This window comes from Haliotis cracherodii, unplaced genomic scaffold (genome assembly GCF_022045235.1).
Source record: "Haliotis cracherodii isolate W230 unplaced genomic scaffold, xgHalCrac1.p SCAF_28, whole genome shotgun sequence".
NCBI lineage: Eukaryota > Metazoa > Mollusca > Gastropoda > Lepetellida > Haliotidae > Haliotis > Haliotis cracherodii.
Genome location: NW_027266284.1, coordinates 2,762,138 through 2,789,109, shown reverse-complemented (window position 1 = coordinate 2,789,109; position 26,972 = coordinate 2,762,138). Strand labels below are relative to the sequence as shown.

Sequence of the window (26,972 nt, the reverse complement as noted above, 5' to 3'; positions counted from 1 at the left end):
TATATATATAGAAATAAAAGTACAGCCTCACCATTATTCACAATGTAACTTATCACTAAGAGAATAAGTTGGATTAAAGAAATAGTCAAGAGAAACCTCATTTTAGTTTTGTCAAGACATTGAAATTATTTTTCTTAGTATGCAGTTGATATGCATCACATAGTTCTGTGTTAACACTATTTATCGGCCGACTGGCTACATATCTCCAGCACAGCCAGAACAGACAGGGTAATGAGCCATCCCCTCAATCAATCACCCAGTCTACCCACGCAGGGGACCTCACTGCATGGCACACCAATGCTAATTCAGATGTATGTTAAGGATTAGAGGGGGCCTTGGGGATTGACAATCTGTTTTAATCTAAGGCCAACCTCTCAGGATTTCTTAATTTCATCACTGTCCCACTGTAGATTAAGAAATGCATTAAACTCAACACAAAAATCATTAAAAACGTGTCTAATGATATATTTCCAAGGTGTCATCACAGATTTACTCCTAAATCCTACCTCCATTCCAATAGTTGCAATGCTAAAATAACAAATAATGCCAAGAGTATGGCAACATTTGTATGTATTTTCTCTCCAAACGCTTTCATCTGTTGCATTACAAAACTCCATACATGATTGTAGTTTTACTATCAACTGCTATAACTCATAATGCTAGGAGTATCATTCTGAGACCATTTCATCTTCTTTCCCTATGGACTTCATGTGCGTAGGTGTCAACTCTAATTTCAATCCTAGTGTAATCAAGCAACTACTGTACTGAGAATCTAGAATGAGAGGAGTAGGAAAGGAATTTAACACTCACAATATGCCACGCAAACTACAAAGTTTATATCAATTTGCCTCTACACACAAAATCAAATAAATATCAAATACCTGCATGCCTCATAAGATACAGCAAATCTTTTCAATATGTATGAAAGTTTTCGTCTCATGTGTCTGACACACATTCAATCCAAACTGACACAAGTCTATTTCATTGATTGTGTTCTTAGAGAAACCGCCTCCAACAAACCAATAATCTCTCATATGAAAGGCCATTATCAGTCACCTGTCCTGCATAGTCTGAGACTGACACAACAGGTCCTATAGTTGACTTCAAACTGCCAACACAATTACTGACAATTAAGTGGGTAAAAACATTTTGTCACTTGACCCTTGCTGACAAAGTTCAACTCTTTAGCTATAAGCTATATTAGGTATTTCATGCAACGTAATAAGAATTTTTGATTGACAAGAATAAAAGACAAATACACCAGTTCATGTTAGATACACTTATAATACTTCTATATACATATAAAGACTGCCACACATAATGCATATTATAGAGGTGGTTAAAAGGTAAATATAAATGATTCCAGTAAAACATCTCCTTGTCAGGACGAACGTACAATGACCACCTTGCCCCCAGTGTGGAGATGCAGTTATGTTGGGGGAAGTTTATTACAAAGATTATAACAAGGACATGCGGATCAATATGTTCAGGCCAAACAACAGCTTAATCTTGACATTAACACATACCAATGTCAACACTGATCTTGTCAGTGTACAGGGTACGAGTAAGCTGTATGTTGTCAACTGTCAATACTCAATAGCTCGGTGGATACCATCAATGAAAGACATTAGATTTTTTATTTTGGTGTTTATGCATTGTGATATGCTGATCTGGGCAGCTGTGTTCCTTCTTCCAAGTATAACAGACCACTCTGTGGAAGTATAGGTTCAATGTTACTTGTGTTCTCATCCAGCTTTTATCATAATAGCCCACACGTAAATCGGCTGTTTCTTTCATTACTACCTTCCCAGGTATGGACCAAGACACTGAGAGAAGAAGAAGAGAACCAGATTACTTTCCAGTGTTATGGATAATTTTTTTTAACAAAAACCTCTCCATTCATTGTGCCATTTCCCCAACCATATTTCTAACAGAACCCAGATATTTAGCAATATGTTCTTGTTAGATTCATTCAAAGAAATGCAACTTCTGGCCTCAGTCTGTTGCTCCTCCCCTGAATGGCTTAATCGTACATCCCAGGAGATGATATTTTACTGCATTTGTCATATGATGACAGTTAATGTGTTAGGACTGTCATATGATTACCAAATACTGAGTGACAGAAATTCATATTCAATTATGAAAATATTTCACAACCTTCATATGGTCTGGACACAGAAGGGATCTTGACAAGTGTCTGTCAGCATTTCCCTAATAAATCAAGGTAATGGCCTAAGGAGTATCCCTGTCATGTTCATAATTGGTGAGGTCTTCACTGGCCAATGGGGCAGCCAAGGAACCTATACAACAAATCCCAGTTCTGGTGATACAGTAGGTAAATAGGCCAGAAGGCATGCCGTTACTAGTAAAGCTAGAAGTGAAACTAAGCTCCAGTTTACCTTAGGAAGAGGCTGTTTTCATGTGGGCTTTTAGCACTGGTTGAGCTTGTCATTCAGAATTTCACTGACACCCCATAGCATGAAGTATATGGTACACACCACTCACTTCAACAAACAACTTTAGTCCTTATGAATTCCTAATAATAAACACTGATATTTGACTCTTTTGATAAAGCAAGATCCTGAATGAAACCTATTCATTGGTAACACAAGGCATGAAACATTACACGTATTCTAAACATTATCAAGCAGAAATATTTCTAATAAAAAACATACAGCTGACTTATATCCTCATCCTAGGGCTGTTGGATTGAATGAGTAACTCAGTGAGTTTGTACAGTATTTCAGTCATATCACACTGTTTCACAAGACACAATTGCCAAGACCACTGCTGATACGAAAGAAGTAATGATGTTATTCTGTACTATGATACAGGTCTTGATCATATTGTAACATCAAGACCACATATGACATGAAAGACCTATATTTTTATTAATTGTATGGCACACTGAGATACCATGCAACACAGTATGATCCATGCTGACCGGTCCTCTTCTTCATCCTGTTGATGTGAAGCTCAAGGCAGACTAACAACATGTACCATCTTTTACGCCATTTTGGTATTACACAGCTGGGAATCGAACCATCAACCTTTCGCTCTACAGGCAGCCGCTCTTTCCACTTTACCACAGGGTTGTCCCACTTGTTTAGGAAGCATGCCATCTCAAATTCCTGTCTTTCCAGTAATGGGTTAATTTTGGAGCTGAGATACAGAATTAAATATATTTTTTCAATTTTGCAGCTGAAATTAGTCACTGACTACTCTTATAGTGTGTCCCTTCTTTTACCGCCCATTTTGATATTTGTTTTCAAATGTTGGATAGCTCTTATTCATTAATTATGAGTCAGACATAACAATCTTGAAAAGAACATTATTTGACGTTACTTGACGTTCCTTATTGGAAGATACAGACTATAATTTGAAGGTAGTGATGGAAATGCATAAAAGTAACAGCAGTGACGAAAAAGTAACTTACATGTTGGGATTTATTTGATTGATTTTCCACTATACCAAACACCCGAAACATACAGAGATGGGTAGAAGGAAGAGTATTTTATATATTAAAATTATGTGGTAACAGAAGGGACATTCCAATTATGATAACTTTCTACAATGAGAAGAAATAAAGTACCAATAAGAATAAAGGTGCGATGTTCAGATTTTTAATGCTCAATAGTTATATTATAATGATATTACATTTAACGTGCTTTCAAAACAAAACTATTTAACATTTCTGTCATTCTCAAACCACTGTTGTTGGTATTCTGACTTAAGTTAATTAAATTTCTTAAAGCCTTTCTTACTACAATTATTATCAAGATATGTATAATATCACGATAAAGTATGCCTTTACAGCCCTTTAAATGTCATCTACCCACAATAATTCACAGAAATAGCAGAAAAATAACAAAAATTACATCTTTTCTTTGGAATGTCAAATGTGCTGATCCTCGGAGACAAGTTATTGTTAAATGTGCCATGACAAAGTCAGTTTCCCAATATCCCATTTAAGAAATGCAATCTATTCTGAAGCAGCCATGAGATCGGCTAGTAACTCCCTCGACACCTGCCCTAACACAGTTGTCATAAGGGTACTCACTGCACCATCTCAACTGAAGGTGTTCTGGTGGGCTCAGTGGACTTGCCATGTCTCATATTCAGACCTAACATTAGCAATCTTGATATCGGACACCATAAACTCCATCCTGATATACACCTGCCAAACCAAACACTGTTAAACAAGGTAGTTTGTGTAGGATTTCAAGAAACATCTATGTCGGTTGACTTGATTCAAGGCTGCAGTCATGTTTGAGGAGGAATAGTATCATATGACTTGAAAACATGGTACTAAGAACACAGCAAAATATTGTACACACAAACTTTATCAGATACATCTTAAGCACTAATTTCTCCTTACTGTCATCATTGATGAAAGAATTACACATAGTTTGTATGTGATTTCTTGTCTTTAGTTAGAAATGATGTGCTATACTGTGGAATAGCCTTGAAACTGTCAACAATAAACAAAATAAATATCAACAGTAATATAAGGGCCACTTACAACTACAATCAATAAACAGTTTCAAAACCCCTCCTATGTACACATACAACACATGTTATAATTGGTTACCAGGTGCAACCTTGGTTGTAATGATCATGGCTTTTCTCACCCAGATGTGGCTCAATGGCTTGATCATTACATTAATAGAAAAATCACAGTGAAAAAGAATGCACCCCTGGCATGGCCCACCTCTCCTATGACAAATATTTCAACTAGACATTAATACAATGCATCACTGGACAGAATTGCCTACAGCCATTCACAAAAGCTCCCAATAATCTATCCATATCACGACAAAAACTATATGGTTTAGTTCAAACAAAGCATGATTTTAATACATAGGTGTATATACACTGAAGCCTGAATGCCAGTCCTGTTAAGGAGTTAAGCCATGCAAAGAGGACGGGTTTAGACGGGACTGGGAGATCAGCTAAGTGCGGACTAAAGACCCCCTGCTTGGCTATCACTGTCCAATCCTGACAGCATCATTCCTACGTGTCTTCCTAACAACGCTTCTTGTTCCTCCCCAAACACAGTCTAATCTGCTCTATCATCTTCCAGTTACTTACCTGGATACACCATTGCCTTGTTTCTAAAGACCTGGAAGGGGCATTAAGGCTATCGATACGGGATTATAGTTATCATTGCAAGGAACATTCAAGAATTGCTTTGATACCAGACATATTTTCCCCAATTGTATAGTCTCTCCTCTGCTGACATCAAAGGGAAACAGTATTGCAGTCTATGGATAGATTTTCTTCACTAATGTTATCCCACAGAGTGAAATATGTACTAGCCTAGCTTCCATTTTTTTACTGGCCACTATAATGTACATGTGTGAAGCTTGTGTAGTAAGGCATAGACACCATTAGTTAAATCCATCCAATCCACAACCTATTTTAAACTTGTGGTTCATCAATGAAAAGTTTGGACATAATCAGCAAGTTCTCATAGTTTTAAACTGGTCTCAGGTTAATGAAGGCTAAATGTGAGTAGACAAATATCGTCAACTTTCTAACACAACGAAGTGAAGACGACAATTCCACCATCTACTTATCTAAGTGTAAGTAAGAAAGTAATAGAATGTGACGTGTTTTAATGTCCTGCCACAATTTAACATATGTAGCGTATGTTGGATTGTAAACCTGAATTCATATTCAAATCACTGCTGAAGGAAAATTTACAAAAGAATCTACGCAACTTGGATATGATGACAAGCATCAACTAAACTGAGTCTGGCCACCCGATCCCATTAGTCGACAAGCAGAGTTGCCTTTTACCGCGAGCAAGGGTTGCTGAAGACCTATTATAACCTGGATCTTCACCGGTATCATTTTGGAGAGAAATGTACTGTGCTTAATGTAATGTGTGCTTCTGAAGGCACTTGATTTTAAGTTGGAACCAAATGTGCAGATAGGTGTTTCAAATGTGAAATTAGCACCATATAGGCATCATGATGACCAAGGTCATGTGTGTATGTAGAGGTGTCCCCTGGGGCTGCCAGGTGTGCTATTGGTTGAGGGAAGGAACCTTGCAAGATAAGGAATGTAGCAAATAAGAATCTGTATAGTTGCCCCTACTTACACAGCAGCTTTGCTATAAAAAATATGAAATTATCACTTGAATATATCTTTAAAAAAAAAAGGCATCTAAGTGTAGTCATGGACACGCTGCTTAAAAGTGGAGTATGGTTGTTGGTCGCTTGAAATAGAAAACTTACCTCAGGTTGATTTCCATAGACAAGAAATTGTGAAGCATTAATATACTCACCACAAAAAGAGATGCGAAAACCATAAATTTTGGTATATAAATGAAGACTTCTTTGAATCTTTGATTGGTTCTATGCACAAACAAACATACTGTTATGTTGTGCGAATCAATGCTCATGAACGCATCACATGTGACGTCAAAGATCCATGACTCAAGATGCACCATTTATCTAGTGCAGGATAAGCGTGAAAAGTTTGGAAATCAATGTACAGCATATCGTGGTAAGAATATGGACAATCTGTGGTAACACTTGACTGATTGTTAGTTTTGTCATCAATTGGCACCTTATTTTCTTGAGTATAGTGCTCACCCTCCTCTAGTTGATTCAGTATTTTGGAAAAAAACAAATTCAAATATTATGAGCAGAAAAAAATTACATTGTACCCCTTTAGCGAATTCTGCTAAATGAACAGGTGATAAGAAACTTTGTTAGTACAAATTTGAAATTTGAGATAAAAATCACCAGACATGTTGATTTGCCATTTAAATTGTATTTTTTGTTCTGCTAGGCATTGTTTTACAACCAGGGATTAAGATTACCTTGTTTATTTTCTCGTAATTTTAGCCAGAAACAGCAATCAGCTGTACACACACTTTCTTGGAATCTACCAGTGATTTGGTCAAGACACACCCAATGATATAGCTTTACAGGATTTTAATGCAAGGATAGGCAAAAATTGTATCTGAAACTATCTTCTTATCAGGAATAATATATTCCAATATCTTGTTATTTTAGTTGCAGCTTTTACTGAACATATTTTAAATAATAATAATCCTAAGCGAAGCAGCTGATCGATATTGCAGGTTATTTTTTTCACATGAAACAATTTGACCATCCACCATTGAGGATTCCGTGCAGGTGATCGCGAGAACTACATGTTGACATAGAATCGTCAAACTATAAGAAATATGACTTTTAACGAGTCAAAGTATGACATTCATGATATAGGTATCCATTCTCTGTCAACTGAAGTTTGTTTCAGGGTGTCAATAGCGGTAATCTGATCGTGATTGCTGTTAGTAACGGTGAGTTGTGTGATCTTCTGATGGCTTCACACACGATTTCGCCAAAAATAATTATAAAAATATTAAAAGGAATTTTGAATAAAATTAATGAAATTAGTTACAAACATAAGTCCAGATATACAATGAACACTCTTTACATCCAAACATTGTCATGACATGATTAATTTGCGTACTTCAGTATGGATTTGTTGACATGGTATTTCCGGTGTTACGTGCTCACGGTCATGTCTTTTTGTCTGCGCAGCCTTGTCCACACAGCTGTTGTTGTTTTTTGGAAAAAAGTGCACAATATACACAAGAAAATGAGGTACACATTGGAAACATCTCTTCTTAACATACATACTACTCTATGTTTCTATGGTTCGTGTTTCTTTTAGCAATGAGTATAGTTCTGTCCTAATATAGTTAAAATGTTGACAGCAACACTCAATCCATAACAAAAGCCAAGCACAAGATACAGTGAATGTGCAACCATGGATAGACTTCGAGACTAGGCTAGCTGCACGCATCAGGATGACATGTCATGAGTGTCTGAGGGTCATCATGACCAGTGACAACTGTAGCCTGTTATCACAGTTTACTCCATGGGGACACAATTGTGTGGGTAATAGAGAAGTGTTCTGATATCAGCCACAACATACAACAAATGCCATTGTGAGTGTGGTCCCCATTCAACCAAGCAATCGTACTAAAATGACCTTTTCAAATCTATGTTAACACAGTCACAGTCCTAAGATGGCTTTGGGGAACGGGGCCCAGACCTTTATTTCCACAAATAATGCCGCACAAAGATAACATCCTGGTGTATATTATTTTGAGTGGATTACTTATTTGTGAGGACACAAGTATGAAGTCCATCTGTCACCAATAGAAAGAAGATACTCACTCATCAGATTTTTCAGATCTTGTTCCATCATTCCATGATGCCCTGGACTTGTAGTCATGAGGGAGAGTGGCCCGTGTGTGGCTGTTGACACCGTCATAGCGGTTGAAGTTGTGTGTTGAGTTGGTGGAGTTGCTGGTGAATGTTTGTGACTTGGTTAGGTTCCTGTATCCCTCGATGAAGCGTTTTTCTTCTAGTATTGCATCTCTGCTGACTCCGCCCACTGTCCGGCGTGCATAGCGCTTGCTGGGGGACCTGCAGGAGCGGGGGCACACAGTCAGCTACACACCAACACTCACAGTCAAAGCCACAACATTTCCTGCATTCTCAGAAACATTATCATTTACCTGTATTTTACATACTTTATTCAAGATAACATAAGTGTTTATTTCTTTGCACAGATGTAGTATATCAATTTGGGTTAGAAAACAATCAATTTCAAACTTAATTTTTGACATTGATTAGCAATTGAAAACATTGTCAATAAATAATTAATATCCCTATTTCCCTATGATGAGATACATTTTAGAGAAATTCTTCACGTGCCTACCTTTCTTAATCCATACTAAGTTTCTCACTGAGAACAGCACTAAGCAAACTGTGTTAAGAGACACATGGTCTTTGAGTGGTTTATAGAAACAGATAACCCTCCTTTCTTCCCAATACATGTTACATGTGACTGTGAGTGGACATGTTAGGCATAGTGTTCATATGGAGATATACATCATGTCAGTAGTTTTAGTCAGTGTATAGGTAGAAGTATATACAGGTGCACTGCAATAATACATTAGATACACAATACCTAGAGTTAAAACACAAGATACGACAGAACCTTGCATTCCACACATAGCACCTACATGACTATATACATGTGTAGGAGGTAGAGGATGGAAATGGACCCAGTTCAATTCCACTTGTATGATGATATGTACACTGATTGAAAAGAAACTAGATATCCCAGCTTTAATCACACTGATCACAAACATTCTATTGTGAAGAAACATGAAATGGGTGAACATGGCTGACAAAACTTAGTTTCATTGATCACGTCACGTAAAGGCTCCACCATATGTATATGGATGTATAACAATAAAACCCTGGAGACCAGTGGACATGGTATAATAATTGCAAGGCATCTCCACTGCATGTATAACAATAAAACCCTTGAGAGCAGTGGACATGGTATAATAATTGCAAGGTATCTCCACTGCATGTATAACAATAAAACCCTTGAGACCAGTGGCACAGGACATGGTATAATGATTACAAGGTACAGTGATCCCTCGCTATTGGGCTCTTCGATAAAGCGTTACCTCGGTTACTACGCGCGGTATCGCATGGCTCCCAAAATTTATGTACACTTTTAATACTGAGAGTTTTACACAGCTGTGATTGTATTGTTGTTCGTTATTCATTTGCACATAACGCTTCTCATTGCATAATCAACCGTTTATCGCTGAATGGAGTTCTAAAAATCTGTTTGAAAACATCTGCGGCAAGTCCCGGAAATACAATTGTTCTACTAGTTAACTTTTCACACTATACATCCTTTGATCTTAGAAGCGCATGCATGCAATAAAAGAGAACCACAAGCGAAGTTTATTTTCTTAATTAGTGGGCAATCCAATTTGAGGCGACACTGTCAACTCACATGTAGTTGCTGTCACAACACGGCGGTCATTCCTTTTGATTCGGATCAAGTAACCGTATCAAACCAATTAATCTGGCTTGAATGTGTATCTATATTTGCATGAATGTGTATGAATGCGCGTAGTGCTGGTCAAAACTCTTGTTTTCCGTATTTTAAGCAACATGACCAGTCAATGCCACTGAATCACTCTGTACTTGTGTAATGAATTGTGATTGGCTCTTCACTCATAGCGTCTGTTACTACCATTATCGATCGATATTTTCATGTAAGTAGACTACATTCACATTGAATGTGACAGTTAAGGCTTCTAAATAATAACAAACGGCGAAAACATAATGAATATATATTTTTACACTATGAATGGTAAACAACTTGTATCATTGCAATGTGTGAGACAAGGCGAAGATCGTGAGATTGGCCGAGTGCGCTCCCCCGCCTCGGCCTCGGTTAAACGGCTCATTGTCTATAACGCCCACCAATTATTTGGACCCCATTGGTAGCATTGTAGCGAGGGACCACTGTATCTACACTGCATGTATAACAATAAAACCCTTGGGACCAGTGGACATGGTATAATAATTGCAAGGTATCTCCACTGTGTGTATAACAATAAAACCCTTGAGACTGATGGACATGATATAATGATTACAAGGTATCTCCTCTGCCTGTATGACAATAAAACCCTTGAGACTGATGGACATGATATAATGATGACTAGGTATCTCCTCTGCCTGTATGACAATAAAACCCTTGAGAGAGAGAGTGTGTATGATTTTACGTCGCTTTTAGCAATATTCCAGCAATATCACAGCGGGGGACACCAGAAATGGGCTTCACACATTGTACCCATGTCGGGAATCGAACCCGGGTCTTCGGCGTGACGAGCGAACGCTTTAACCACTATATAAAACCCTTGAGACTGATGGACATGATATAATGATTACAAGGTATCTCCTCTGCGTGTATGACAATAAAACCCTTGAGACTGATGGACATGATATAATGATGACAAGGTATCTCCATTTCATGTATAGCAACAAAACTCTTCAGACTGGTGGACATCAATCCTGAAAGGTTTTGAACTAACGTTTTTATTAAATAATGAGGGAAAAATAAGATCTTTTTATACAGTCCGCACACATGCCAATTATAACTAAAGTAAGTTGCCGTCAAACGTCTTCATGACGACACAGCACAATTGTATCCTAGAACTCATAAGGTCCCTGTTCTCCCGGTGGGTCACATATATTGTGATTTCAACGCATCTCCACTGCATTTATAAAAATAAAACCCTTGGGACTAATGGACATGTATAACAATTAAACCCTGAAACCGGTGGACATAATATGATTGCGAGTTATCTCCAATGCACATAGAACATTTAAACCCTTGAGACCGGTGTACATGATATTATGATTGCAAGAAAATTCTTGAGACCAGTTTTCTCCATTGCATATATGACAATAAAACCCTTCAGATGGGTGGACATTTAACAATAAAACCCTTGAGACCGATAGACATGAAAAACAATAAAACCCTTGAGACCAGTGGACATAATATTATGATAGCAAATTATCTCCCCTGTATTAGCCCTCCAAGTTGTGACCAATTTGGTAACATGTGCGACCCATATTATCATTTTATGACCTGTATTTATTGCTTGGTTGCCAGTTAGTCTGTAATGCTTTACAGTTTATGTGCTCCTGGTCATGTGTACATTTTCAGTTTTCTTTCACATTGGTGGCTTGTTTTAATCATAAAAGAATATTTTAACATGTTTTCAAGAGCTATCTCTTAGCCAAACTGTCCATCACAGAATGATGACATGAATAACATAACTATGGCTATTGCTGCCAGCAATCCTAAAAGGAGTCTTTTGGATGCAGATGTGGGTGGGCATAGTTGAATCAGAGAATTCAGCAATGGGATGCTACACAACCAAAATTACTTCATCTGCTATGAATGTATTTGATAGCAACAAATCAATCATGAATCCCAACGAATGCATAAAACAAACTTTCTAATAAAACCAAAAAGGCAGCAACAGTATTGTTTCAGGTAACTGGCTTAGCGAGTTCCAGTGATGGTCTTTCGACAAGGGTAATTGTTCAATGACTTGTCTTTATTGCAGCAAGTTTTCAAAGTTGATGTGCAGACACATTACAACAATTGGAATGTTTTCTTGTCTTGTCTAATCATTTAATTTCTAAAATAATAAATTCTTGTACGCCTAAATCAAAGTGGCTCCACAAATTTTAATGTGACTCCTTAAAGTTTGAAATGGCATCTGGAAACAGATTGCCAGGAACCAAGTGGTTCCCAGGAAAAAATCGAAGCTTCGAATGCTGCGCATGTATACACTTCATCACAAATATCGCATTTTAAAGTAGAAGTAGAAAATATAATTTGTTTTTTAAACTACAAGTACATATTACACATACTACACCATCTGTGAACATAATATCACAAGCACACCCTTTTCTGAGCTTTATGTGCCTGCTTACGTTGAGCATGCTTGTACCGGAGGTCGGCGTATGTTATGTTGGCAGACACAGCTAAAATTTGGTTTTAGGCATAAATTAAGTTTTATTTTGACCAATCAGTGAAATGCCCAAGCGTCCAGTGCCTCTAAACCAAAGTGGCAAATTATTGGTATGCACCAGACTGGTATGTCATGTCGTGCTACTGGAGCACAACTGAACATTAATCACACTGTCATCAGCAGGCTAATACGTAAGCATACTGCTTCCGGTGAAGTGAAGGATGCACCGAGGTCTGGACGTCCCAGAAAAACCAATGACAGGGAAGATTGTGCTCTCGTAAGCCAAGCCAGACTAAGCCGAAGGCTACTTGTACACAGCTGCGACATGGATGGCATCCATACAAGAGAGTGTCCATCAGCACCATCAGACGACACCTAAATTCTGCAAGATTGAGAGCAAGACGACTAATCAGACGTCCACTCCTCACAAATCAGCACCGCCATGCCCGTTTAGCCTGGTGTCAAGCACATGCTCGCTGGAACCTAGGGACATGGAGAAGGATCCACTGGTCCGATGAAAGCAGATTTTTGCTGCATCATACAGAAGGGAGTGCACGACTTTGGAGGCAGAGAGGCACAGCATATGATCAGAGGAACATTCAAGCTGATGTTCCATTTGGGGGTTGATCCGTCATGGTGTGTGGGTGTTGTTCCTACGATTGTAAACTTGACCTCATCACAGTTCCCGGCACACTGAATGGACAGAAGTATCAGAACTTGATCCTGGATGGTGCTGTTGTGCCTCATTTCGATAACCATGCTCTCGCCAGACGTCCAGTCTTCATGGACGACAATGCCAGACCACATCATGCTTGAGCTGTTATTCAGCATCTCCAACACAACGCCATTGAGACACTACCCTGGCCTGCCAGAAGTCCAGACATTAATCCTATTAAGCCTTTGTGGGACATTTTGGGACGTAGGGTGAGAGCAAGGGATCCTCCAGTTCAGAACCTTCAGGAATTGACCCATGCATTGCATGATGAGTGGCAGCAGATCCCCCAACAGAGATTCAGACGTCTGGTGACCAGCATGAGACGGCGTGTAGAACATGTTATCCAAGTGCGAGGTGGTTACACCACATACTGAGTTAGCCAGTCATTGTGGACCTTACTAGCGTGTTCGACATTAATGAAATGTGAACTGTGTTGTGTGTCTGTTGTAATGACTCCGGCTCCATACTTATTTCACCTTATTTCACAGTGATTTTAGTGAACTTTAGTTTGCTACAATTAAACCCTCAATTAGTGCACAAATTCGGTCTTGTGTTGTCAATTTTCTGACTTAACGATCACATGAGGCCATATAAACAGTTTAATGTGCTTTTCTAAGCACCATTTTTATGAGGTTGAAGATCCAGTTTTACTTAGTGAAAAGTGGGTGGTGCGATATTTATGACAAGGTGTATATGATAATAAACACCTTGAGCAGTTGACTAGGAGACATGATATAATGATTACAAGGTATCTCCACTGCATGTACAACAATAAAATCCTTGAGACTGATGAACATGTATAACAATAAAACCCTTGAGGCCAGTTTTCTCCACTGTATATGTAACAATAAGACCCTTGAGACCAGAGAACATGATACTATGACTACAAGGTATCCCCACTGCATGCATAACAATCAAACCCTTCAGGCTGGTGGACATGATATTATGATGACAAGGTATCTCTACTTCTTGTATAACAATAAAACCCTTCCGATTGGTGGACATGATATTATGATGACAAGGTATTTCTACTTCAAATCTAACAATAAAACCCTTCAGACTGGTGGACGTGATATTATGATTACAAGGTATTTCTACTTCAAATCTAACAATAAAACCCTTTCAGACTGGTGGACATGATATTATGATGACAAGGTATCTCTACTTCATGTATAACAATAAAACCCTTCAGACTGGTGGACGTGATATTCTGATTACAAGGTATTTCTACTTCAAATCTAACAATAAAACCCTTCAGACTGGTGGACGTGATATTATGATTACAAGGTATTTCTTCTTCAAATCTAACAATAAAACCCTTCAGACTGGTGGAAATGATAAAATGACTACAAGGTATTTCTACCTTATGTATAACAATAAAACCCTTCAGACTGGTGGACATGATATTATGATGACAAGGTATCTCTACTTCATGTATAACAATAAAAACCTTTCAGACTGGTGGACATGATATTATGATGACAAGGTATCTCTACTTCAAATCTAACAATAAAACCCTTCAGACTGGTGGACGTGATATTATGATTACAAGGTATTTCCACTTCAAATCTAACAATAAAACCTTTCAGACTGGTGGACATGATAAAATGACTACAGGGTATTTCTACCTTATGTATAACAATAAAACCCTTCAGACTGGTGGACATGATATTATGATTACAAGGTATCTCTACTTCATGTGTAACAATAAAACCCTTCAGACTGGTGGACATGATATTATGATGACAAGGTATTTCTACTTCAAATCTAACAATAAAACCTTTCAGACTGGTGGACATGATATTATGATTACAAGGTATCTCTACTTCATGTATAACAATAAAACCCTTCAGACTGGTGGACGTGATATTATGATTAAAAGGTATCTCTACTTCAAATCTAACAATAAAACCCTTCAGACTTGTGGACATGATAAAATGACTACAAGGTATTTCTAGCTTATGTATAACAATAAAACCCTTCAGACTGGTGGACATGATATTATGATTACATGGTATCTCTACTTCATGTATAACAATAAAACCCTTCAGACTGGTGGACATGATATTATGATTAAAAGGTATCTCTACTTCATGTATAACAATAAAACCCTTCAGATTGGTGGACATGATAAAATGACTACAAGGTATTTCTACCTTATGTACAACAATAAAACCCTTCAGACTGGTGGACATGATATTATGATGACAAGGTATCTCTACTTCAAATCTAACAATAAAACCTTTCAGACTGGTGGACATGATATTATGATTAAAAGGTATCTCTACTTCATGTATAACAATAAAACCCTTCAGACTGGTGGACGTGATATTATGATTAAAAGGTATCTCTACTTCAAATCTAACAATAAAACCCTTCAGACTGGTGGACATGATAAAATGACTACAAGGTATTTCTACCTTATGTATAACAATAAAACCCTTCAGACTGGTGGACATGATATTATGATTACACGGTATCTCTACTTCATGTATAACAATAAAACCCTTCAGACTGGTGGACGTGATATTATGATTAAAAGGTATCTCTACTTCATGTATAACAATAAAACCCTTGAGATTGGTGGACATGATAAAATGACTACAAGGTATTTCTACCTTATGTATAACAATAAAACCCTTGAGATTAATGGACATGTATAACAATAAAACCCTTGAGGCCAGTTTTCTCCACTGTATATATAACAAGAAAACCCTTGAGACTGGTGAACATGATATTATGATTGCAAGGTATCTCCAATTCATGTATAACAAGAAAACCATTTAGACTGGAGGACATGATAAAACGATTATAAGGTATCTCCACTTCATGAATAACAGTAAAACCTTTCAGACTGGTGGACATGATATTATGATTGCAAGGTATCTCCTCCACTGCATGTACAACAATAAAACCCCCGAGATCATGGACATGCTATGAATATCGAAATGAAGCTGAAAGGTATTGGACTAAACAGTTTCCTATTGCCCAATCAAAGTGTCCTCCTAGCTGTTGGTCATATCATCAGATCTGCAAAGGATTTCATACCTAGAGGAAACCAAACAAAATTTTATCATAAACATTTCCGAAATTTGAATTTGAACATCAAACTTTTGTGCAAAAGTGCCATATGTTGTTGTGAATTGGGTCATGTTGATATTCGCTACAATCATTGATAACATGTCCAAGGGTGCCATAGAGTGGAGTGTCTATACCTTGAGATATCCGTGGACAGGCCTCCCCTAGTGACACTGGAGGGTTCTAATCTGTATGTGAGAGAGAGCATTACATGGGATAGAGCTAGACCAAAACCTGAAAACTCAGGGTTCTTTGTACAATAAGGGATTTTCATCAGTCAATAAAGATTCAATCTCATGTTTTCAAAGAGTGCACATGTCTTCAAATTGATGTCTCGAAAATATTGTAAACATGGATACAGAGGCATCCATTCACACCATACCTTATGCTCAGAGCTGTGGAGAATGAGTGTGGATATGCATGACCACCTCAGTCACCTGGGAATCAGCCAGCAGATGCCAGTCTTATGTGTACCACAAAGGCCAGAGATAATCTACATCCACTATCTGGGTAGGACATTTATAAGTTCCCCCATACTCATGCACTTTCTACTTGTGTGGCCTCCAGCACCTCCTACAGAAGGCTTGACCATTACATGGACATTGTTGAGGCAAACATCTCATACTGTTACTACAGAACAGACAGGAAGCTAATATGGTAAACTCTTCAGAAAACCATAGCAGGTCAATACAAGCTTGCTGTTATTACACTGTATAATCAACACAAACATGAGTGAGACATGCACAGTACATTACGGACTTGTGTATGGGTTATGTGTAATGCATGGTATCCATGAAGCATGTTGAACATAGTTTTCCCACCCTGACCCTAACAAGAAGACCCAGTAGAGTACCCAGATTCACTTTCATAAAATGGTGAGAGGCTACATACATTTAGAGTAAAATAATGTGAATGTGACAGTCTAAACTGAAGTTTACATGAAACATTAAACATGATAAGCCAGCTTAGAGGTATCATTCATTTAGAGACCTACAGAGTGATAATGATTTAAATGATTGTAGTTTTACACAAAGTTCCAAGGCCACTTCTTGCCTTCAACCTGTGACATGGCCAGGCTCAGCCAATAACAACGTCATCTTATATCTTAAATTTTGATATTTTTTAATTCAATGCATATTAAGCATGCTATTAAATTCTATCAAAATGCATTTTGAGGTCTGAAAAACTGAAAACTGAAGCTTTGTGAGAAGATTCATGGCATCATGAAAGTATTTACCTATGTATTTTCTTTATTTCTCAAGAGGAACAAATTTGCAAGACTTGGGATAACTGGATAAATCTCCACAAAATTGTTGACGCTTTATAAAATCAACTAATGAACTTACATACTTTTCAAAAAAAGAAATTGAATTAAAATTACCAAATAATATCAGCAGGCCAGCATGATTTACTGCATTTGGTTTCACTGAAAATGTGCTGTAATCTTATTATAATCAGAACTTTATGGGGATTTTGTCTGTTTGTAATTTGTGTGGCTATTTCTAAGTGAAATGCGGTTGACCATTGCATCCAAGATTATTGCACTTATATAGAGATATGCATCCATGTGTGTGTGTATGCTTGTACTAGTCCGGACTGATGCCGATTCTATAGTGCTAGCTCACTGAGACACCATGCTGCAAGTTTATCATGAAAAACCCACTCACAGTATAGTGACTCCAAACCGACCAGTCCTTGTTTTAGCCCCTTAATGCCAAGCGCCAGGCAGGGTAACAACAGTTACAATATTTTAAGGTCTTTTGGTATGAAACGGACGAGGATCGAACGCCAGACCTTCCGCTCTCCCGGCGGTCACTCTACCACTAGACAGCGGAAGCGGTCTATATTTCTATTCGAAGTATGTACATTTCCCATAGCTTGGTAGCTCTCTGTTGGTTTTCTTTGGTAGGCCTGAGCATTGTTGAAATTAGGTTACTTGTTTCATATTTATCAACAGGTCTTCAATTATTTATTCAGATTGGTTGGTTGGTTGGTTGGTTGTTTAATGCCTCGCTCAGCAATATTCCAGCTATATGACGGCGGTCTGTAAATAATCGAGTCTGGACCAGACAATCCAGTGATTGATATCATGAGCATCGATCCACGCAATTGGGATTGATGACATGCATCAACCAAGTCAGCGAGCCTGACCAACCGATCCATATTCAGAAAATAAATGGACATGAATGCTTACAGCAACTCTGTCACATCAATTGAAATCTGGTATAAGACTATTTTAATGTCTGTGTCTGCTATTAACACAGTTCAATTAGTTCAGTGACTTTGCAAGAGTTAAATGGCATGAAGCCATTGTGAAACATTTCTTCAACTCATTATTAATTTTGAAGAGAATCTTTTGGAAATTTCAGTGTCAGTCAATGTCCTCAGAGAAGTATATAACTTAACTTTGAATAGATGCAGAGATCACTGTGGAAAACGGATGAATATATGGTCATTTAAATACTCAGTCCATATTACTCTATGACAAAACACATACTACTGCAAATACTCTCACGGACTTACAGTCAAGACTTCCTGAAAATGTTGGAAACAAAACATGATCACCCAGAGCTACAAACTATAAGCCTGAGTAGGACCATCTGATCCCTGGTTGCTTTACAAAAGCCTTACCTGCCCTAGAAGACAGCTGTGCTAATTGCAGACCTAGATGGCAACAGGCAGTGTGGTGCATGTGCTCGCAGTATACAGAAAACAGTGACAGCACTGACTGTGTATGGTGTGTGTGTCTACAGTGCAAGCAGCAAGCAGCATGTTCTGCACTATGGGAAGAAGAGATCTGACCAATTCGGCTGTGGGGTGAGGGGGGAGGGGTCATGGCTGCAGGTCCTACCTGGAGAATGTTCTGTCTATTTTGGCTCTTCTTTTACCCTCCTCTAGCGTTTGATACTCAGTTCTCCCGCTGGAAGATTCACCAGTTAGTAGTTAAAACACGGGTTAGTTTCAGATTTCATCAAGTTGACCCAATATAAGTCTCAATTCAGATTCATTTCAACATAAACGTTCAGTCAAATTCAAACAAGATACCATTGAAATTAGAACCTTTACTGAAAGTAGCTCTGTTGCAGTTTCATACAAATTGTCAGGTATGTTGAGGATACAGAATGGCTTTGATTACTGCAAAGGATTATTGAATGATATATATTTTCAATCAAACATCCTGTCAATACTGATCTCTCTCTCTCTCTACATGAACAGACAGGAAACCAAACATTGATCATCATACACACCAATATTTGAAATGATCCACTTGGACTTAATGGTATCTTTTTGAATCTGTCAAATTTCAACAGTGTTCCTTCTCTTTCATAGAGCAAAACATGAAGGTTTCTACTTCAAAAGTCAGGGATGAGTATCAAACACATGATCAAAGTAAAAGATCATGTTTTGTGTTCAAAAAGGACAGTCTGAAAAGTGATGCAGATATTAGGCCCCTTGATCAGAAATCTGTGACTTCTCAAAAGTTATGAAAGAAAAGCAAAAAAAAAACCAACAATCATTAGATGTGATGAACATGTGAAATATTGTTCCCAAAACCATGTTGGCAAAAGGGAGATAACTCTTGATGAATAAAATGTATTACCACCATACAGTAACGTGCACACTTCCATGAGGGGAGGTTCACTAACAACTGACAAACTTCCGTCAACTCCGTGAGGAGCATATTTACCTGTTTCATCAAGGAGACACCGCCACAATGTACTGACAGTCATCAAGAGTTACTCCCCCTTCACAGGGTGTCAATGCTTGTTACAAACTGAGGCCACACCATTATGTGGATATATTCATAGATCAGGAAACATGATGAGGTTCAAACAGTTGCAAATAAGCAATGTTTAGACATCTGATAGCTAGCAATTACTGAATGCAACTGTAGTGATATGCATGTAGTATGTAAAACAAGTGCCACATCAATACAATTACTGCTACCTTACAAAAATTGCAATGAAAGTGTTCATGATTAACATAAACAACAACATATATTTTAACATAAACATAATCTTTCTAGGAACAACTTATCACTGTCTTGCTATTATGTGGCATTCAAACTGATGATGAGCTTTACTTTTAACTACGTCAAATTGCAAACAAGAAATAGCAAAGTACTTGCTAAATAATGGATGTTTAAGCAAATTGCATCATTTATAATTTCTAAGTATTCTTATCACATAAGCACAAGTCTGTAATAGAAACACATTAAACATCACATACTGTCAAGCATCTTGTACATTCAACACAACATAATACCACTTTTATCAAGAAATTTGAAAGGTGCTGAAGTGTGTTCATAAACATTGTAACAGTAAACTGGAAATGACAAGTTGTCTTACCTATATCTAAACTTGGATCCTATGGAGAAGATCTTTTTGGATGGTGGGTTTGGGTGATGAAGGCGAAAGAAAGTATGATGTTCAACACATGACTTCCATAGGTTCTTGCATGAACGGTAACTTATCATGTTGAAGCCAATCAGATTCTCAATACTGTCATTCTGGCAACAGAAACGGTCCAAATGAACACTGTGCCTCAACTGACTGCACACGTGTAGTGGTGTAAAACATGATCAAACTATACATGCACTGCAACAGTCAACTAGTAATATGAAAAGTGCAATATTACACCAATTCCACACTAGCTGATAAATAGTAGAAAAAAATATAATGAAATGACAAGAACACTGATGATATCAATACTGGCATTAGTAAATACTTGACCATTTGTCTGATAATTACAGAACTCATCTGAAACCTACAGAACCTAGGTTACAGGTTGATCCTGACTCATGCTACACTGGGATGTTGCTTGCCAGCCTGGAAGGCTACATAAGGGCTTCAATAATGTATGGAAAGTTTTGCAGAAATCTGTTTTGAGATACAATCTTACTAATTTTAGTAAAATCTAAATATTTTTTATATTTGTATACTTATCCTGCATTACTCCTTAATGCATTCACTGCTTACCTTACGACAAGAAGAAGACAAAGTAAAGGGGTTGGACTTTGGTGAAGAAATAAAGATGTTGTTGATTCCGGAGTAGGCGCTACACAAAACATCACCGCTGTCATGTGACCTTGATGCCAAGTCACCTTCCTCATATCACTGCCTGTTGCCCGAGCTTAAAAAACATACTTTTGAGGTTTCTGAAGCCAAATTGGGACGCAAGTTTGCAACGGGTGGGTCCTTAAACGCAGTAATGCAGGATAAGCATACAAATGTAAAAAAAATAGATTTTATTAATTTTTTCTACTTATCCCGCATTACTCCTTAATGCATCTGTATGGGGCTGTTTTCTGAAGAAATACAGAAACCTCAATAATTCATACCCTGAAAATATGACACATGTTGGTCGATAAACTGTGAAGCAGAAAAAAACATTACAGAGGGTTGTTCAAATACCAAACAGATTTAACATAGGAATTAAAGAGTAGTTCCCTATAAATATTTATCTATAAAGAAAATAATACCTAGCCAGCTAATTCTTTACTTACCATGACATAGAGCCAAGGTCTGACAAAAAAAGATTGTCTAATATTCTTCCACTGGACGAATCTCAGCAACTTGCACAGGGAAGTAGACTGGCTCTGTATTGGGCAAGTTCATTATTTGTGTCGGTGGTTGGTAACCTGCTGGGATACAACCAGAGGGCCAAAACTTTGCATGCCTTCGACGTCCTCGAGAGCCACATCACAAAGATAAAGACTACTGAAAACTGTGTCGGACCTCCAAAAACATCCTTCCATGATCATTCTAATAGAAGTTGCTGTGTAAAGCCATGGTAGAAGCCCTGATCTCATGAGGGTTATTCGCTCTTGGGAAATCCAGTTTGGCGATGTCGTAAGTGTGAAGGATGACTTCCTGTAACCATAGGGATATGGTGGTGCGACTAACTTCGGTTGTGGACGTAGGAGACACGGCTTCACCGCAAAGCTTGAAGTACCACGTTCAAGTCCCAAGCAGGTGGGCTGAACTTGGCCTTCTGATCCTCAAGCCTGAAAGAGCGAAGCAGGGCCTGTAGTCCTGGGAGCTCAGTCATCTTGCGATTTCCAGAACGGCCAACACTGAGTTAAGTGCAACCAAATACGTAGTAATGATGCTACCTTTAAAGGGTTTTTGGGTATGTAAATGTAGGAGGTATTCAGCGAGGAATTGAGGTGACGCAGTGATAGGGTATGATTCTTTGCCTTGCAAAAAGTCTTAAATGATCCCCACTTGTCATCGTATAGTCCTCTGGTAGAGAAACAATGAGGTAAAGCTATAGATTTTGCTGCCCACGCCAAATAGCGAATATGTTTCGACACCTGTCGATGTGCTGAATTATGAATTGTAGTTCCAGATGATCCACTAGATGGAAAAACCTGAATGTCTGTTGAAGCAGGGAGTGGGAGTGGGAGTGCATTGTTCCCTGATTGCACAGGCACCACACCACAGTCATGTTGTCTGTGGATATTGCGAGTTGGGCAGACTGTAGCCGATTCTTCCAACAGGATATGGCCAGAATCAACTCCAAGTTGTTTATGAGCCACTTTCGATGAGCGCCAGACCATAGGCCTGAGACTGTCTGGTCTGGCAGGTGAGCACTCCACCCCTGAAGGGAGGCATCTACGAGCAGGACTAGACTCTGAGATAAAGGTGACAAAGGTTTCACTACCGGTCTGATATGCAAATCTGGTATCCTGAACCTTAAGAGTGGTTGGCCTTGACGAGCCTGTCATCCTCTGTATGTCCTCATCCAAACTGAGCTTGGTCTGCTACCGCGAACGCATGAATAGGAAACTCGTCCTTCATAAACTTGGGTGATTCAAATAACGGCACAAGTGTGAGCTTGGAGAAGTCGTCATCCAATGACCTTGTCATATCTCTAAGTATAGGGTCGGCCAGAATCAATGTAGGATGCGACCACATGGTGTCCTTTTTATCCACCCCGTTACCGGGGGAAGGCACTGAAATGAAACGGTCCGCTACCCAATCAGGTACTTGCTCTAAGCCAAGCTGCGCCATCTTCGCCATTTGAAGAGTCTGATGAATCAGAACGATGTTGACCTGTTCGCCACGATGGCGATCGGCTTCTGCTCCGGTGTGTAGTGCTACCTCTGACAGAGGGCTTGGATGATTCACCTGTTAATAGGGATTCATGCGTTGATGTCCATGTACGCGCAGACGTACAAGCGCTGCCCAGCGATGAATGTGCTGTACCATGAAGCACAATAGGCGTATTGTAGACGTTAGGTGCTGAAGTAGGCGCTAAGCCTTGTGCCATAGTTGTAACTGACGCAGGCATCTGATACATTTGTGTAGGCGTGGGCGCAGGATACAGGTGTGCCATAGACTGCTGCCACATGGACTGCTTGAAGTTTTGCATCCAATTAGTGCTCTGGAACGGTGTTGACGCCTGGGCGTACCTCTGCCGCGCTGGATAAGTTGATCATGCGTCACCTGCATGACAATGTACGCTGTAAGCCCTGGGACTGATGACATTGTAGGGGCCTTTGTGCTGACTGGATCATGGCCCGAGTCTGTGCTACCCCCATCAAAGCGTCTTGAGATGCTGACGCAGATCTAGCAGAACTGAATGTCTCAGGTGGCTGAAAATTAGGAGCAGTTACGATACTCACAATATGCTCCTGTATTGTTGATTTTGGCAGAGGGTACAATTTTTGTGAAGGTGACTTGTCATCAAGGTTACATAAAAGTGGCAATGGTCCATATAAAAGTGGGACTTGGAATCAACAACATCTTTATTTCTTCACCCAAGGCCATTGTCGTCGCGCTGTTTTCTTGTTGTCGTAAGGTAAGTAGTGAATGCATTAAGGAGTAATGCTGGATAAGTAAAAAATTACTATTTTAGTAATATATCAGGAATGTTCCCCTTTTACAATGGTTGTATATCTTTCTTTAGTAAAATGCAGAAAAAGTTGAAACTCAGTTGTTGAAACCATCATGCAGAATGTTGTCCACATATCTATATGTCCAAACTAATCAACTCACTGATTATTGACATACAACACAAAGAATAAAGAAAACAAATCACCTCGACACTCACCGCTTCCCGGCGGAGTTGGATGAAGAACTGTTTCCTCTTAAAAGATATTTTGACTATTTTAGCCCTGAAACAGATGAAGACAAACTAAATATAATGGGCTACTCCCAGGGATACAGCAGGAAAGGGAGTGTGAGACATGAAACTGAGGGCTACTGCCAACACACATATATAATATAACTTGTTCATCACAGACCTGAGATCCCTAGAAATCTCAACACAAAATGAAACAATCCAGACATGACAAATTAAATTTAGTACAGAAAAAGTCCTATATTGTACCTATCCCTCCCTGCATGGTCACTTACGACAGTGAGTGAGTGAGGTTAACACACTTTGACCAGTGTTTCAATTAGCATAATTAGGAATGTGTTACAAAGTGGGTGGGAAGCATTTATTATCGTTAAGCAGTACGTATATAGTTACCCCTATCATGCTTATAGAGGGTCAAAATCAGTCTGGCATTGGGACACAGGGAATAATTACATGACTATAGGACATAACTCTGACTGCTTCAGCATTCTGAAGGCCGTCAGAACTGACTGCTGACTTGTGTTTCTACTAATGTTGGAGGGGTCAAATAATGTGAATCACAGGCAAGGACAAAATGTGTGAGAGAAGACACATTGTGGTACTTACCAGGAGAAAGTGTTGATCTTGACATTGTTCTGGAAGACCACCAGGCCTGCTGATGTGACTCCCAGCTGGATTTCTATGTTACTTTGATCCTACACACAAACACATAAAGGTTACAGACCAAGCACACATCTTCAGCATTATCAATAACATATAAGTTGTTTTTTTCTCAATGTATCAGTGATGTGAAAGAGTACTCCTCAAAGGTAACACAAAAGAGTTCATCTTCTTATGTCAGACAAGTTGTGTGAGGGTTCTCATAAGCTTCTATTGCATATTTCATTCAGCCTCAAAAGGAAACCTCTGATACTCTAAAAGAGGCCTTGATCTCAATTGTTAAGTGAATCTGAAATGTGCCATTCTGAAAACATGCTCAGCAACTGGAAATATTAACTAAAATATAATCTAACACAAAACAAAAACGGCCAAAACATGCAGCATGCTAAAACAAAAAAGTCAGTTACACTGCTAAATATCCAAGCTTTGAACAAAAACAAGTTGTATTAATAAATTCAAGAACAGAAAGCAGTCAGAGCTCAGATTGTGGGCATTCTTAACTCTAGAAGTGGCCAAATAATGTAGAAGAAAAACTGATGGTTTTGCTGGTCCAGTGGGCCTTCTTTTCTGACATCCAAACATTCCAGGGCCCCAGAGCACAAAGAGATGTTAGCGCTATGAATCACGTAACTGCCATACCATAACATAGAATTCAAAAGTCTTAGAGCTTAGATTGCTTTGTACAACAGCCCCTGTTAATCAAATGGGCATTGAAGAGTTTTCAACAATTGTGATTGAATGACTGATGAGTTATTCCGCAATATTCCCGTCTGTAACTGATAGCACAAGCAACAATTCTGGGAATACAGTGTAACTTCCTGATTCGCAGTAGTCAGACCTTTCGATGAGGATGGGGTGCTCATATTGTGAGAGTTACCTTGATGGTGTGAGTGACAACTTCCAGCGGGATGCCCACCAGGGAAAGACCACTAACCCCTCAACAGTTCAATACTTACAATCCTATCCGGTGATCATCAAACCAACTTGAAACCTTCCTTTTCTCATGACAAATTGATGGCATTACAAGATCCACATCAAAAGCATCAAACCAAACCCACAGCTCTAACACGTCAGTTAAGAAAGGGAACATGCAACAAGACAGGCAGGCAGGCGGGCGGGCAGGTGGAAGGGCAGGCAGGCAGGCAGGCAGGCAGGCAGGCAGGCAGGCAGGCAGGCAGGTGTGCGGGCAGTGGTCACTGATCAGATGGAAGTAAGACCAACAAGTCCACGGGGCACTACAGGACATGCTTACCCTTACCCTGGCATTGTGGAGATCTATCCCATACATGTCCAGACGCTTTGCTTTGTCCAAGAAGTTGTACTCCGCATCTGCTGGAGTCTGGCCCCTAGTTAACAGAATAAACATGGTTCCTTATCAATTTTTTATAAATGCACGTATCAGGAAGGCCTCACACATCGGAAACTTGGCCTTTGTCTTTATCTGTTTAGACATCTATGGCACCTCACCAAACTTACTTACATTACTATAGTTGTGCGCGCTTTGCTTTATATTATTTACAGATGTCAACTTAATGTTTGCTTACAAGGGAACTGTTTTACACTTTCAATGCATTTCAAATTTTAAAGGATATTGATAAATAAAGCAGTGTTTGAGTATATACATATACATGGTATAAATACAGGTAATTATCCATGATTCCAGGAAGCTCTCTTTTAAATCTCCACTAATGAAGATGTTTGCCATGAATTACTCATTTAACAACCTAGATTCCACTGATAGCTGGCAGGAGACAAGACATGTATCCTAACCTGTGTTGTTTGTGTTTCTCGGACACCATCTTCTCGAAGTCATCTGTCTGTGAGGGGATGAAGAGGAAGTCGGCCAAGTAGCCATCTTTGTGTTCATCTGGGTTGTAGTCACCTAGTTCCGCTGCAAGGTAACAGTAAATTCTGTGTATGTCATGTCTAATGTAAAAAGTGAATATGCCATGTAACCGCAAGAAAACAATAATCAAATTCTATATTCACAAATAGCTGACAAGCTTCCTTGGAAAGTAGGTTGTTGCGTACCATGCC

At 38.8% G+C, this 26,972-nt stretch overlaps 2 protein-coding genes across 26 annotated transcripts in view; one reads left to right on the top strand and one right to left on the bottom strand.

Annotated features, from left to right (window-relative positions):
• The window catches only part of LOC139473379 (calpain-7-like), a 366,786-nt gene that overhangs the window by 216,290 nt on the left and 123,524 nt on the right, over positions 1–26,972 (top strand). The gene's annotated exons all lie outside the window — the stretch shown is intronic.
• The window catches only part of LOC139473360 (tyrosine-protein phosphatase non-receptor type 4-like), a 187,095-nt gene that overhangs the window by 111,207 nt on the left and 48,916 nt on the right, over positions 1–26,972 (bottom strand). For 17 of the 25 annotated variants that reach the window (XR_011653942.1, XR_011653944.1, XR_011653935.1 and 14 more), the window contains exons 7-14: positions 26,706–26,826; positions 26,188–26,281; positions 24,882–24,970; positions 24,234–24,309; positions 20,537–20,697; positions 19,039–19,107; positions 16,325–16,375; positions 8,205–8,456 (exon numbers count right to left, since the gene is read on the bottom strand). Coding sequence is in view for 6 of the 25 variants with exons in the window: in XM_071255897.1 (XP_071111998.1) it covers positions 8,205–8,456; positions 16,325–16,375; positions 19,039–19,107; positions 20,537–20,697; positions 24,234–24,309; positions 24,882–24,970; positions 26,188–26,281; positions 26,706–26,826 (913 nt within the window). In the remaining 19 variants the exon portion in view is untranslated. The remainder of the gene's footprint in view (positions 1–8,204; positions 8,457–16,324; positions 16,376–19,038; positions 19,108–20,536; positions 20,698–24,233; positions 24,310–24,881; positions 24,971–26,187; positions 26,282–26,705; positions 26,827–26,972) is intronic. The other 8 variants (XR_011653940.1, XM_071255901.1, XR_011653937.1 and 5 more) reach the window with 7 other exon arrangements.